The sequence below is a fragment of the Rhinolophus sinicus genome, chromosome 8 (genome assembly GCF_057876585.1).
Source record: "Rhinolophus sinicus isolate RSI-liver-muscle chromosome 8, RSI-T2T, whole genome shotgun sequence".
Lineage (NCBI taxonomy): Eukaryota > Metazoa > Chordata > Mammalia > Chiroptera > Rhinolophidae > Rhinolophus > Rhinolophus sinicus.
Genome location: NC_142508.1, coordinates 61,824,625 through 61,840,528, shown reverse-complemented (window position 1 = coordinate 61,840,528; position 15,904 = coordinate 61,824,625). Strand labels below are relative to the sequence as shown.

Genomic DNA, 15,904 nt, shown 5'->3' with positions numbered 1-15,904 from the left:
ACATTTGGGTTCTTAAGGATGGAGACCATGTCCTTGCCAGTCACCAGCACCTATTGCAATGCCTGGCATAGAGAAGGCTCAAAAAATATTTGTTGAATGAGTGATTAGCACTTTTTGTTATAACACGTTTCCCAATTTCTTAAGTCATCTGTGTGGTAGTATGACTAAATGAATTGAACGAGGAAAAAGAAAAGGTACATGAAGCTAACTTCTGATTCCATGTGTTTTACATTCTCCTTTCCCACTTTGAAATGGATGTAAATGATGCTTACGTTGATGTCATTTATGATTTTCTATTCTGTTTTATTTATAACTAGTCTAAGGGGCTCTGAACTGTTTAATAAGTATAGTGTATGATATGTGTGTTCCTTATTGCAGTTGCTTAATGTATTTTATCTTTGTACAGATCTGCTTGACAGTATTTATCTATGAAGGGACTACATTTGATTTATTAAGAATGATAGTTTTAAAATTAACAAACTGAAAATAGAGTGCTATGTAAAGTGATCATTAAATATTTGTTCTCATCGATTTTGAGAGCTAATTCTATGTCCTTATTTTTTAGTTGCTTGAACAGAGGCTTATTTAGAGAAGTCAGATGGCTTGCCCTAGGTAGCTTGACTGATAATGATAGTTGATTATTAGGATCTTTCTTTTATTGTTTTGGCTCTAATATTTCTTTTAAGTATGTTCTTTAATGCAATTCCTGTATTTCTTTGATTTATAGAAACTGAAGAATATTTAATATGATTTTGAGAGTATGTAGTTGAAAGATTTAAGAACTTTGACCTGCCATTCCAAATCTTCTTTCAAAATATGAAACCATAATTTCCAGTGTTTGTTAATGTAAGAAGACTTGGGAAAGAGGCAGGAGGAAAGGCTAGTTTATTAGGCCCAGCAGTTTTTCTTTCTGCTTATAATTCTCTTTAATTGCTGTTTATTCCAATGCATAAGTTCCCTGTGGTGGGCTTCCCTCCTTTCAGTACTTCGGCCAAAATATAGGCACAAATTTCTTGTTCTCCTCTGCAGGATTTGAAATGGCAAAAAAATTCAGAATAGACTTTCTCACACATCTACTGTAGAAATAAGAGAAATTCACATTCCTGAAGATTTGTTGTTTCCCCTCACATATTTAAAGTAGTATTATCTTCTCTTTGAGTTCTCATTTCATCTGTTTAGAAGTCTAGAAGTGGACGTAGCTTAACAGGCAACTTTTCTGACCTGCCTGTGTTTGTAAGGCACCATCTTTCAATCTGCCACCCAGGAACTCCTTTCTAGACAACATGACACCCTTATGGTTCAGATCGATAGAGCCCTCTTTAGTTCTCTGTCCCACAGGTCCTATCACTAGTTTATTGGCATGGAAAATGACTTCATTTTTTAGGTGAGATCTGCTTTCAGCCATCTCTTAAGTAAGGGTTTAATGTTATCTTTTATAGGCTGAACAGTGTAATCATATCTTAATGCACTCATCACACACAACATATTTCTCAAAATTTCAGTGATGTTTTGTTTCAGTAGTGGTTAAATGTCTTTAAGCAAGTTGGAACAATTAGTAACTTTCTCACTAGTCCACTTAATATCATAGGTATATGTTATTATAACTGATCAAATAGGTCTTGATTTTAATTGAAGGGCTTTTTTGTTTCCTTCTTCAAAAACTCTTTAATTTTTAAGTTAATATATAGTAAAATTGGCTTTTTGGGGAGCATACAGTTCTGTGAATTTTAACTCATGTATAGATTTATGTACTCACCACCACAATTAGGACACAGTTCTATCCTCTCAGAAAAATTTGCTCGTGCTGTCCCTTTTTACTTAACTATAGGCAGTCTTTGTTCTTCATCACTATAGTTTTGTCTTTTTGAAATTATGTAAGTGCAGTCATTCAATATGTAACCTTTTGAGGCAGTTTTTTTTCACTGAGCAAAATGTCTTAAGAGTTGTGTATGTTATGGCGTGTAGCAATATTTTGTTCCTTTTTATTGCTACATACAGTTCCATTTTATGAATTTACCACATTTTGTTTCCAGTTTTTGGCAATTATAAGCAAAGCTGCTCTAAACGTTCATGGATAGGTTTTCTGTGAACAAAAGTTTTCATTTCTTTAGGATAAATTTCTAGATGTGGGATTGCTGGGTCATATGGTAAGCGTATGTTTTAAGTTCATGAGAAACTGCCAAACTGTTTTCCAGAGTGGCAGTACCATTTTGCACCCCCACCAGCAATATATGAGAGTTCCAGTTCCTCTGTAACCTCACTAGCACTTGTTCTTTTAGCTATTCTAATAGGTGTTTAGAGGTATCTTATTGTGTTTTTGATTTGTATTTCTCTAGTACTTACGGTAGTTGAGCATCTTTTCAAATGTGCTTATTATTTATCCATATACCTCTTTGGCGAAGTGTCTGTTTCAGTCTTTTGCCTATTTTTAAAAATTGCATTTTGAGAGTTCCTTTTATGTTCTGGATATAAGTCCTTTGTTAGATAATGTGATTTGCAAATATCCCAGTCTGGAACTTGTCTTTTCATTTTTTGTAACAAGTATTTTTCATAGCAGAAAAGTTTTGTAATTTTTCTGATGCCCAATTTTTTTTTTTTTTTAGTGGGTTGTATCTATGGTGTAATATCTGAGAACTTTTTGCCTAACTCCAGGACATGAAGGCTATCTCCTGCATCTTCTAAAAGTTTTATAGTTGTATGTTTTACATGTACATTTATGATCCATTTTGAGTTAATATTTGTGTAAGGGATGAGATTTAGGTTGAGGTTCAATTTTTTTGCATATGTCCAGTTGATATGTGTATTGAGTTGTCCATTGTATTACCTAATTATCCTTTTAATGTTAGTGGTGATAGATAACCCCTCTTTCATTCCTGCTACTGGTTGTGTTGAGTCTGGCAGAAGGTTTATCAATTTTTATTGATCTTTCCAAAGAACTGGCTTTTGGTTTTGCTGACTTTATCTATTGTTCTTCTGTTTTTAATTTTATTGATTTTTTTTTTGTTTGCTTTTTCTACTTTTGGGCTTATTTTGCTTTTTCTATTTTCTTAAAGTAGAAACTTAGATTGTTAGTTTGAGATGTTTCTCCTGTTCTAATACAAGAATTTAATGCTATACATTTCCCTCTAAATACTGCTTTAGTGTATACCACGAAGTTTGATAAGTGTGTTTGTGTTTTTGTTCATTTCAGTGTATTTACTAATTTCCCTTGATACTTCCTCTTTCACCCATGGATTACTTGGGAATGTATTGTTTAATTTCCAAGTACTGTACTTGGAAAAGTAAGCTTTCTGTTATTGATTTCTAGTTTAATTCTACAATAGTCAGGGATCTTTGTATGATTTTCATTTGTTTAAATTTTTAAACTGTTTTTTCTTTTTATGACCCAAGATATGGTCTGTTTTGGTTAATACTCTGTATGCACTTGAGAAGACTGTATTCTGCTGTTGTTGGTTGGGTATTCTATAAATGATAGATCTAGTTAGTTGATGATGACGTGCAGGTTTTCTATATCCTTACTGATTCTATAGCTCCGGCACTTACTTGGAGGCATGTTGAAGTCTCCATAATAGGGGTGTAAAATTTTTTTCCTTTCATATTTGTCAATTTTACTTCATGTATTTTTTTAGCACTTATCGTTAGGTACATTTGCTATTAGCATTGTTATATTTTCTTGGTGAGTTCACTCTTTTATCAAGCAGTGGGAGGACAGAGAGTGATTTATTCCATGCTCTTGGGATCACAGCTCCTCTGATTAGAGAGAAGAGTTTCTTCTCCCTCCGTTTTTAGGAGCCTGCCTGGCTATTACTACAATTGCTGTTCTGCCAAAGCCAACACCATTGTAGTATTGCCTAGTGTAGAGTTTCCAGGTGGGAATTGCCGCCCCTTTTCAGGAATTTTTTTCGCTTTCCTGTTCCGGAATCCCGAGATATAAACTGTTTTCTGTTCTCCACGATGAATGGTTTCCACAAAGCGACAGCTGATACTACCAACCACCCAGGTTCAAGGAGCCGATTTTCCCGATTCCCCGACCAACTTTTCTAGGGATTCGGGAACAGGAAAGTGAAGAAAATTCCTGAGAATGGACGGGAATTCCCTCCTGGAAACCCCAGTCTAGTGGCTGGGGTAGAGAGAGAAAAAACCCAAAAAGTCAAGAGAGACTTTTCTTCGTTGTCTTTTATCTTCCTTTTCCTGCTCCTTGGACCAGAAAAAGGGGGTTTGTTTTAGAACTCTTTCTCTGTATCCAGTGAGCACTTCTGGGTTTGTGCTGCCTTTGTATCCAGGCAGGACAATTCTGGAGGAAAATGATAACCTCTTGCCAATTTTATGGAACTTCAACTTCTATTCTTTCTCTAATCTGCTTGCTGTCATTTACTTTCCGGGATCCTCGGGTGGCTATGGCATACGTTTTGTCCAGCATTTATTATAGTTGCATTCAAAGGGAGAGAGAGGAGTCTCTGTGGAGTGCATTTACTCCATCTTCCCTGGAACCTGACTTTTTATTTAGTTTTGTTTATTTTTTAGAATGTGTTCTGAACTATATGAAATTCTTTATGTGAATTAACTTTTCTTTCCATGTCTGTTAAGATATTTTCTTGTGGTACATAAAGAAATCAAGTAGTGTTAAGTTGTCATAGCTCCAGGAAAAAAATCACTGCTTTTCTCTAAGCTAGAGGCAGCCTAGTATTGGAGGAAGAGTGCTGAGTGGTGGAATCACGAGACGTGAATCAAGCCAAGCTAGTGGCATAAACTATTTTTGTGATTCTGTAACTGACAGCTGAGCAGTTACTCCAGGTAACTTGTTTTTCTCACAGTTGGCTTAAACTTTTGTGATTTTTTTCCTGTTGGACTACACGTTTTGGGACAAGATTTAGGCTTTTTTTTTGAGTCTTTGTTTGCTTTGAAGAATCACTGAAGTTTCATAGAGCAAAGTTATTTTCTAGCAGAGTATTCCCAATTGATGTTTGTTGATTTTAGTTGCCGTACATTTCTCTTGTTCACTGTCCGCTAAGGGTTAACGATAAATTAGATTCTTTTTGAAAATGGAATCACTGGGCTTTGCACAGTCAAAAACGGATTTTATATTTAGTTCTTGATGTCTGAGCGCTGTAGAGCTTTATGATTTTCTTAGTTATATTCCACTATGTTGGTGTTATATATAGCATATTGATATTGCTTACTTTAAATCTTTGTTTTATCCTAAAGTCAGTGGTATTTATGGTTATTGTGAAATAAGTAGTTCTTTAAATATATCTTTATTAATATTTTTAAAATTATGAAAAATTTTAAGGATTCAAATGCCTTGTTTATTGGAGCTTTTTTAAAATTTTTAAAAATTTTTTATTGGGGAACAGTGTGTTTTTCCAGGACCCATCAGCTCCAAGTCGTTGTCCTTCAATCTAGTTGTGGAGGGCGCAGCTCAACTCCAAGTCCAGTTGCTGTTTTCAATCTTAGTTGCAGGGGGCGCAGCCCAGCATCCCATGCAGAATTGAACCAGCAACCTTGTTAAGAGCTCATGCTCTAACCAACTGAGCCATCCGGCCGCCCCTACTGGAGCTTTTTGACTTTTACAGAGATTATTAAAAACTTCTATTATACATGAAAATAGAGAATAATATACCTTCACGTACTTACAATCTTTCAGCAATGATCAACATTTTGCCCATCTTGTTTCATTTTTTTCCTCTTCCTCCCTTCCTCCTCAATTCTTCTTTTTTCCCCCCTGGAGTATATTAAAACAAACCTAGCAGTCATATAATTTCATTTGTAAATATAATGTTCATTTTTGAAGTATTAAGAAGACCTCTAGCCTTGGAGTTCTAAGACCTGGTTCAGGTGGGAGCTGGCTCTGTCGCTTAACACCTTTGTGATCTTACGCGAGTTGCATAGTTGCTCTGAGACCAAGTTTCTTCATGGGCAAAGTAGGGATAATGATCTCTGCCCTTTGTTCAAAATGGTCTAAGGAACAAATGAAATAATGTAAAAGAGCTTTATAAACTTCAAATACTAGACCCTGGAGTATTTCTAATAAAAAGTAAAACAACACTGTACAGGTAGCTTTGTCTAGTTTAGCACATGCAATCTTAAGAGGGCTAATATGGCAGAGCATATTAGGGAGCTTTTCTAAATTCCTCATGTACTGTTTCCATCTTGAGCACTGATGTCTTAGTGAAGTAACAGGAGTGGGAATCCTTCTGATATGTTGGATTAGAACAACATCAAGAATCACTGATTTAAAGATTCCACAGCTAATATCTACTGAAGATTAGTGTAGTGATAGCTTTACCTAGTTTTATCATTTTTCTTAGCATTATTGAGGTATAATATATATACAGTACAATGCACTTGTTTTAAGTGTACAGTTTGGTGCATTTTGAGAACTCTGCATACCCATCACAAACATTTCTATTACCGCAGAATATTCCCTTGCTTGCCAGTCAGCCTCCATCCCTACCCTCAACCCCAGCCATCATTGATCTCTGTCATCACTATAGATTAGGTTTGTCTTCCCTTGAGTTTCATGTAAGTGAAATCATACAGTATGTCCTATGTTGTGAATGATTCCTTGCTCAAAAGAATGTTTTTGAGACTTTTCTGTGATACAGATTAGTTCCATTTTATTCCGAGAAGTATTGCTTTATATGAATATACTGTTATCATTCTCCTGTTTATGGACATTTGGGTTGTTTTCAGTTTTTCGCAGTTACAAATGAGGCTTCTATGAAAATTTGTGTACAAATCTTTGTGAGGACATATATTTTCATTTCTCTTTGGTAAATACTTCTCTTGGGTAAATACTGAGTGGGTTTACTGAGTCGTATGCTAACTGCGTAAGGAATTTCTAAACTTTTCCAAAGTACTTAAACAACATTTTGCATTCCCAGAGAAGTTCATTTGTTCTGAATCATTACCAACACTTGGTATGGACAGTTTTTAAAAATTTTAACTGTTCTAGTGGTGTGGAGTGTTATCTCATTATAGTTTTAATTTGCATTTCACTGCTGTTAGTGACATGAAACGTCTTTTCATGTGCTTATGGTCATTCATATATTTTCTTTTAAGAAGTATCTATTCAGATTTTTTACTCATTTTTAAATAAGATTTTTTTATTGCGTTGTAAAATTATTTATATATTCCGAATAAAGTCCTTTGTGAAATAAGAATTGTGAGTATTTCTTCCTCTTTCTATGGCTTGCCTTACTTTCATTATGACATTCTTTGAAGAGCAAAAGTTTTGACATTTTTATCAAGTCCAATTTATTAATTTTTTTCTTTGATATTTTGTGCTTGTTGTATATGAAATCTCTGCCTAACCTAAGTTTCCAAAGATTTTCTCCTGTGTTTTCTTATGGAAGATTTTTAGTTTTAGCTTTGATGTTTAGCTCTATGACCCATTTAGAATTAATTTTTGTGTATTGTGTGATATTAGGGTCCAAGGTTGTTTTTCCCCTCACATTGATACCCAGTTGTGCCAGTGCCATTTGTTTGAAAGACTACCTTTCTCCTATTGAAAAACCTTGGCCCCTTTGTTGAAAACCATTGAGCATATTTATGTGGGTCTATTCCTAAACTTTCTGTTTTGCTCCTTAAAATTCAGTTCCACACTGTCTTATTACTGTAGCCTTGTAGAATACCTTGAAATTAGGTAGTGCAAGGTCTCCAACTTTTGTTTTAATATTGTTTTTGGCTATCATAGGTCCTATATTATTATTATTTTACTTTAAAAAATATTCAAGGGGCCGGCCCGGTGGCTCAAGCGGTTAGAGCTCCGTGCTCCTAACTCCGAAGGCTGCCGGTTCGATTCCCACATGGGCCAGTGGGCTCTCAACCACAAGGTTGCCAGTTCAATTCCTCGAGTCCCGCAAGGGATGGTGGGCTCTGCCCCCTGCAACTAAGATTGAACACGGCACCTTGAGCTGAGCTGCCTCCCGGATGGCTCAGTTGTTGGTTGGAGCGCGGGCTCTCAACCACAAGGTTGCCAGTTCAATTCCTCGAGTCCCGCAAGGGATAGTGGGCAGCGCCCCCTGCAACTAAAATTGAACATGGCACCTTGAGCTGAGCTGCCGCTGAGCTCCCGAATGGCTCAGTTGGTTGGAGCCTGTCCTCTCAACCACAAGGTTGCCGGTTCGACTCCCGCAAGGGATGGTGGGCTGTGCCCCCTGCAACTAGCAACGGCAACTGGACCTGGAGCTGAGCTGCGCCCTCCACAACTAAGACTCAAAGAACAACAACTTGAAGCTGAACAGAACCCTCCACAACTAAGACTGAAAGGACAACAATTTGACCATTGCTCCCCAATAAAGTCCTGTTCCCCTTCCCCCAATAAAATCTTTAAAAAAAAAAAAAAAAAAAAAATTCAAGAAAATCTGACACTAACAGTCTCATCCTCTGAGATTGGTTTATTTTTTTTTTCCTATTCACATTTAAAAGAGCACCCAGTATCCTGAGATGATTACCATTTCTTAAAAAGGCGATTTAATCTGACAATTGGTCTGCTCTCCTAATGTCTCACTTTGTTTAGTTGAGCTTTGATCATGATCATACTCAATATTCATCTGATATTTTGTTGAACTATGTTGAGTTTAAGAACAGTAGAGCAGAAAATACGTATTTTCTCTAATGTTAAGTAGAAGCCTTTCCTTATTACTTTAAGGATTGAGTAAAAGATTTGGGTTGAGTTAGTTCCTAAGATATTTTGACATTAGTGATGGACTTTGCATATTGGTGTATTCTATGTCTTATTTTGCTTAATATTTAACATCTTTTGTTTGTATTCTTTCCCGAAATTAACTGAGTTGAGTGGTTTGTATGTAAGCGTTGCTGAAGCTTTGGATCACTGGACTTAGCAAGTCTTGAAGTCTTAAAAATCAGAAATTTATTTGGAAAGTTGTGTGGTTTTGGTAGTAAAAATATGTGAACATTTTTATTTACTGTCTTTCCATATCCAGAGGATGCCAGCCCCCATCAGATTGCGGGAGCTGATCCGGACCATCCGGACAGCCCGAACCCAAGCCGAAGAACGAGAAATGATTCAGAAAGAATGTGCTGCAATCCGGTCATCTTTTAGAGAAGAAGACAATACATACCGGTGTCGGAATGTGGCAAAATTACTATATATGCACATGCTGGGCTACCCTGCTCACTTTGGACAGGTAGGCTGGGCTGAGACCACATCTAGGGAGGGTGCTCTTGTTTGAATGACAGCTCAGAGAACTCAATCTTTTCCTGTTAGGGAAGACAGGATACTTTTGATAGCCTTGTAGTCTGATCATTGTGGAACTGAGGGTAGAATTGAGATAGAAAGCTGCAGGCCTCATTAGGCGTGATATTGCCATCAGTTGTTCTTTCCATTGGGAATCTCTCATTATGTGTATGTTTTGACGGTGGCAGCTAGCTTACTTAAAGATTGTCTAGCCAGTAGATTCTGATTGTTCTGTGAGCGGGCCTGGACTATAATGCGTATTTAAGAAAAGTTTGCTAAATGTTTCCTTAATTATTTTCTCTGTGAAACATAAGGAGGGACACGCATGACAGATGTTTTTAAGTAAAAGAAATTAGGTGGTTGGCAAGTAATAGCATTTAAGGATTTTGTCCTAATTATTTCATGCCTTGATTGCTACAACCACTGTGCAAGTCTGTCTCCTGATTCTCTCTCACGCACAAACACATTATTTGATATAGCCAGTCTGGGCTTTGAGCATGCTATTCTTAGTTATAACTGCTTTCTTCTTTCCACATTTATACATGATAAGGGGAGTTGAGTCACCGAGAAAGTGATAGTGGGTTGTTTTGTAATTCTTACTAATGTAATGCTATGAAATTTTAATTTCATTTAAGAATTGAATTATATGCTAAATAGTTTTTTAAGGAAAAGACTGCAAAATTAAAGAATGTGCAGCACTAGGTAGGAGAAAAATACATCCATATTATTTGAGGATAACTATTTTTAATGTTTTGATATATTTAATTTATCAGAAAAGATGGTCACCAGTTTATCTTCTATTCAGCTTCTTAACTTCAGTGGAAGGAGAGTCCCCTACCCATGAGTTAAAACAAAGAGTAATGGGATTAAGTCTTATTAGACTGACGTGGGTTGGTTTTATACTCATCTTGGGGCTTAGAATGAGATCAGCCTCTCTACAAATACATTACTGAGACTGGGAGAACATTAATTTCCCAAAGGAAGATTGAGGTGTTAATATCAGAGGAAAGGAGGACCAGATACTAGGCAGACAAAAACAACAGCTGTCTCATAAACAAGCACGTTGTAGGCTTTTACCGCATCAAAAATTGATCCAGGTGGTTATTCATATAGTGCATGACAAGTATAAAGCAAATGGATGTTCATATACTTTTGTTGATTAATTTTAAGTAGACACATTAGGTTAGATTTATAGAAATCTGATATGCTGGGCTATGAAAGACAGTCAGGTGAGGGTAAGATTCTTAATCCCTCCCCTCAGAGATAACCACTATTATCATGGATCCAGTAGATTTACATACTCTTAAGGGAGTTCTTTAAAGACAAACTCTTGAAATCTTGGGATAGATTTAAGACTTAGGTGGTATTTCATTTTGTAAAAAAAACTCTCTATATATTTTTAGGATTCACTTTTATAACATGCTTAAATAAAATTTGCTCTCCAGGTCTATCTAGGTGGCATTTTTTTGGGTGTTTTAGAACTTAATTGTTGCTACAACATTAATTCTTAGGTGGAAAGAGTTAATACTCAAGGATAATTGCATTAAAGTTTTGGTACGAAAAAAAATAAAGATTTTTCTGAGTGGGAATAGAAATCATAATTTAAATCCCTTATTCTGTTTCCTCTATTTTAATAAATCACAGTACTATGCATATCAGTAATGTGGTACCTCACCCATGAGGAATTTCCTTTATAATAAAACCATAAAACGGTTTATAGCTGGATTTTCTCACTTGCATATATGAATCACAGTGCCATTTTAATTTAATTATGTGTAAAAATAGCCACCCTTTAATTGCATTTTATTTGTTAGACCTGTGCTGTTAATTATGATAGCCACTAGCTGTGTAGCCACTGGTCTCTTAAAAAGTGGCTAGTTCAACTGAGGCGAATATTAAAGGAAAGTAAATTTTGGGGGGATACTCGATGCAGTTTTTGGAAAACTTTTAAATATGTTTTAGACAACTTGGGTATGTGAATCTACAATTGTAAATTTTATGAAATCTAAATACAGTCAAATATTTCTGATGGTTATGTAGTGTTGAAATTGATATGTGCTTTAAGTGTAAAATGCATACTGTATTTAGAAGCCTTAGTACAAAAGAAAGATGTAAAATCTCTAATAGTTTTTAACGTTGATTATATGTTGAAATGATAATAGATATATTGAGTTAAATAAAATATATTATTAAAACTAATTTCACCTGTTTCTTTTTACTTTTTACTGCAGTATGTAGCATGATGCTATCCAATAGAAATAAAATATGAGCCAATGAGTAATTTAAAAATATCTAGTAGCCACATTTAAAGAGTCTTATTTAAGATTTACAGTAAAAACCAAGAGGTAGGTAGTATTCTCATATTACAGATGAGGAAACTGAAATTAAGAGTTTAAGTGACTTATTTTAATTCACATAGCTAGTGAATATTAGGGAGGGGATTAGAACTCAACATTGTGTAACTCTAAAACCTATTCATTCTTTGGGTTTGATTTAAATCTATGAATAGCTATTTGCATTAAGTTTATTAACAAATTATTTAATTACATTAGACGTGGTATATAAAGGATTTGAGATGGCATATGTTACCAGCATCTGTTTAAAAGAGAAAAAGAATAGTAGTAAGAGTTGGGAGAAGGAAGAATGCAGCACACAAGGCCAGTGTAGTTGCTATTGGTGAGGCAGCTGCACCAGCTAAGGCAAGGAAAAAAAACATTCAGTTATGTGGTTGTTCTTACCAGAATTTAAGAGCACAACTCCAGGAACCAGATTGTCTGGATATGAATTCTGGCGTTGTTACTTACTGTGTCATTTTGAGCAAGATCCTTAACATTTCTTATCTCAGTTACCTCATCTGTAAAATAGGAACAATCCTAAAATAGCTTTATAGGGTTATTATGAAGATTAAGTAAATTAATAAATGTTAAACTTTTATATTTTGTAAATAAAAAGTCAAATATTACAGATTTTACCATTTCCTCAAGGACAGCAAACAAAAGTTTTTGAAAAAGCACTGAATTCTAAAAGAGATTTTCTTACGTGTATCTTTTGTCCAGGCGTCTCTTAGCAATGTAAGAGACAGTGTATCCTCATTAGTTTTACAACAAAAGCAATGATGGATTTCCTATAGGATTTGTAACCTTTCACATGCGTGGCTTACAACAATCCAAAAATAGAGTGTCTAAAGAAATTGGTAGATTGCAAGAGTAGAAAATTGTGGCTCGGGAGCCCAATTCTTCCACAAATGTATTTTGTTTGTCTTGCACAGTACTTAGAATTATCTTGAATTTGCTGCCAACATACAAAAATCAAGGAATTTCTCATAGAAATCTAGATTTCTAGTTTTTCTTTAAAAATCCGAAGATTTTTCAATGCTGCATCCACATTTTCACATGGCAGTAATAGGTTGGTGACTTTTTCCAGGCTGGCCATACATTCTCTGTTTCTTCCCAATTCCAGCCTGGCCTTTATCTAATTACCTGTCTACAATAATCTTCTTTTCTATCAATGTAATGTACCACTCTAGTTCCTTATCTCCTTAAAGTATTACAGTGTTCTCCATACAGTCTTTTACATCTCTGGTGAAATCTGTTCACAGGTTCCTGGGAGCTCCTTCCTATTACAAATAGCATCCTTAAAAGTTTTTTTTTTTTAATTAAAGTTTATTGGGGTTACAATTGTTAGTAAAGTTACATAGATTTCGGGTGTACAATTCTGTATTACATTATCTATAAATCCCATTGTGTGTTCACCACCCAGAAAAAGTTTTTAATAATTATGTTGTAGATATATAGAAATATAATTGAATTTTGTGTACTTATCTGCCTAGCAACATTACTGAATTTGGTTGTAAGAGTCCCATTAAACGCTATTGTTTCCATATGATCAATACTGTTGTCTGCAAACAATGACAATTCCCTTTTCCATCCTTAAAACATTTTCTTTTTCTTTATTTCCTTACTATACTGTACATGTAGTATTATCCAGTATTGAAAAGAAGTGGTGATAGTAGGCATCCTTGTCTTGGGCACCCTGAAGCCCAGATTGTGGTCTCTAAATAACATTTGACTTTATAAAGGCTAGGACCGACTGGAAAGATGCCTGATCCCAAATCTGGGGCAAAAAATGTACAAAATAAGCTTGAACTTAATTACTTGCCAGAAAGCAAGGATGACAACAGAGGTCATGTTAAAAGGATTCAGTAGCTAGTAGAAAAGGCTATCATGCCCCAAATGAGAAACTTTGAGCGTCAGTAAGAATACTAATTGTCATTGAAACATACCAAGTAAGTTTATATCAGTGAGTTCATAATAACTAAACAAAAATTTTTAAAAAATACTTCATTAATCATCTTTGGCAGATACTAGGGAACCAACTCATTATTTTGAAAACTGGTAAATAAAAGGAAAAAGAGCGAACATTTATCCTGCCTTTCCTTACTAGTAGTTCCTTCTGAAGGAACTATTGGTAAACCAATGATATATATAGAGAGGTTATTCCTTAGAGGAATAGTCCAGCTAATAAACGAAGAAGGAATGAAAGAAGTACAGTATTATCATTTTGTAATCCCTGATGATCATCATTGCTGCCAATGTCACACAAGAGAGAGAACCACCAGAAATAACTATATGCCTCCTGGTGAAAGTTCATACCATCTATGAAGTATATTTGCTAAGTCAAAACAAAACAAAAACTAAAAAACCTGAATCTGATCAAGTCTTCTTGTCTGTTTAAATAAGAGACATCTGTAAGACTATTCATTGCAGCATTGTTTCCAATGGGAAAACACTGGAAACAGTCTGTTCACCAAAGGAATAGGTAAGTTGTAGTATATTCACAAGTGGGACCACTGGGCAGCAACGAATATGACTGAATTAGAGCTTCTTGTCTGGATGTGAGTAATACTGAAAGACATTGAGTGAAAAGAGCAGGAATATGGTATGATGCTTATATAAAGTTTGAAACAGTCAAAAACAATTGTCTTTACATGTGTAGTAAGGACATGCGGCATGGCAAAGACGAACAGCAATTTTGAGTTTTGGTTACTCCTGGGATGAAGAGAAGGGAAATGAGATTGAGGTAGTGTGTGCAGAGGGCTTCAATCAAATCTGTAATATTAAAAACAAATTGAATTAAATAGGGTAAAAAGATTTGGGAAAGCTATTTGGTGGGTCAATGAGTATTAATGTGATTTTTGTGTATTTTTGAGTGAAATAATTTCATAATAAATTTTCTCAAGAAAATAACAGTGGGAAAATAAGATGCAATAGGAATGTTAGGTTTTTGTGTTTTTGTTTGTTTGTTTCCCTACTGCCAGAAGAATGGAAAAAATAGGCTCTGGTCTATATAGATTTTATGTTGCCAGGGTACATAGTGGTAAAGCAATTACAAGCTTGTTCTTCAAAAATGTCTGTGTGTGTGCGTCTGTGTGTTTGTAAACTAGACAGTTACTTCTGAGTATTAAAATGAAATAAAGGTAACTTTTTAAAAGACCTAATCAATCAGTTTGAGGTCCATTAATGTTTATAATATTTTAATTGCATCTTTTCATCAAGGTGATTGTTCACATCATAAAACCTGAATGTTAAATTTAAAAGCAAATGTATATGTGCATCGATCATGTGGGAAATTGTTTTAAAAGCTAACAAAATGGGTACAGCTTTTTCCTAAAGGGTAACCAGGTTAAATGTTGATAAAGGCAGTATTTGTACTTTTTTACAAAAAAAATGGAACAAGGCCAAAAACCTGGTAAAGTTCTCTTTTTAAAAATTGCTTTGAAATTTAAGGAAAATTGAAATATTGAGTCATCTAGAAAAACTTTTTAAACATTAAATTGTCAGGTTCTACCTCAAATCTACTCCATCAGACTATTCTCGGGGTGGCAGGTGACATATATTTCAAAACTCTCCCAGGCTATTTTGACCAGTCAGTTTTTGGAACAGAACCACTTAAGGTATTGTATTTGTTCCAAAGGGAGCTGATAACTTCAGTCTCTTAGGCTTGTTGTTGTTAATGGCTGCCTGGAATGCTTCTGCTGAGAAAACTGTTCCACTGTGTTACATATATAAAGAGATAGGAACCTTTCTCTGATGTTTTCTTACTGTTTCTAACCTGAATTTCGGTGCCCTTCCTACCTTGTATTCACAGTAGCTTGTGTATAACTGTAACAGAATATAAATGTGTGTGAGTGTGTGTGTGTGTGTGTGTGTGTAGGTGTATATACACAGGTTATGATATACATCCAACTGTTGGTTTTCTTTTTATATGCCCTTCTAACTGTATCAGTGAGAATGTCTAGCACATTGGTTTGCACACAGCAGAAATTTACTAAGTTAAAGCAAAACCACAGTGTTTCAGAACAGTTGGAAAGTAAATACAAAAAAATCAGTGAATGACAAAGAATGATTACAATCAGCCCTTTGGGATGGAAGGTGGGGCCCAGGGAGAAGGTTGCTGTGGAGAAGTCAGTATATTAAGAATGTTATTGACAAGGGAGAAATTGATGGTAGGTGAATAATACAAAATAACCGTCAGCAGGAAAAAGCACAACCATGGTGGGGATTAGAGATAAGGAATGAATATACTTTTTAAGCTCCTGCAGCAATGCAGGTATAATAGAATAGCACAATAATTGTTCATTATGCACTTAAGTTATCTAAAAAAGGATGATTGTTTCTATTTACTGAGTTGTAATTTTATAAG

The 15,904-nt window shown here is 35.2% G+C and overlaps 1 protein-coding gene across 2 annotated transcripts in view; it reads left to right on the top strand.

Moving 5' to 3' along the window:
* AP1G1 (adaptor related protein complex 1 subunit gamma 1) overlaps positions 1 to 15,904 on the top strand; it is a 74,739-nt gene that overhangs the window by 13,799 nt on the left and 45,036 nt on the right. For both annotated transcript variants that reach the window (XM_019757351.3, XM_074314626.2), the window contains one exon: positions 8,949 to 9,152. In XM_019757351.3, coding sequence (XP_019612910.1) covers positions 8,952 to 9,152 — 201 coding nt within the window. In that variant the 5' untranslated portion in view covers positions 8,949 to 8,951. The remainder of the gene's footprint in view (positions 1 to 8,948; positions 9,153 to 15,904) is intronic.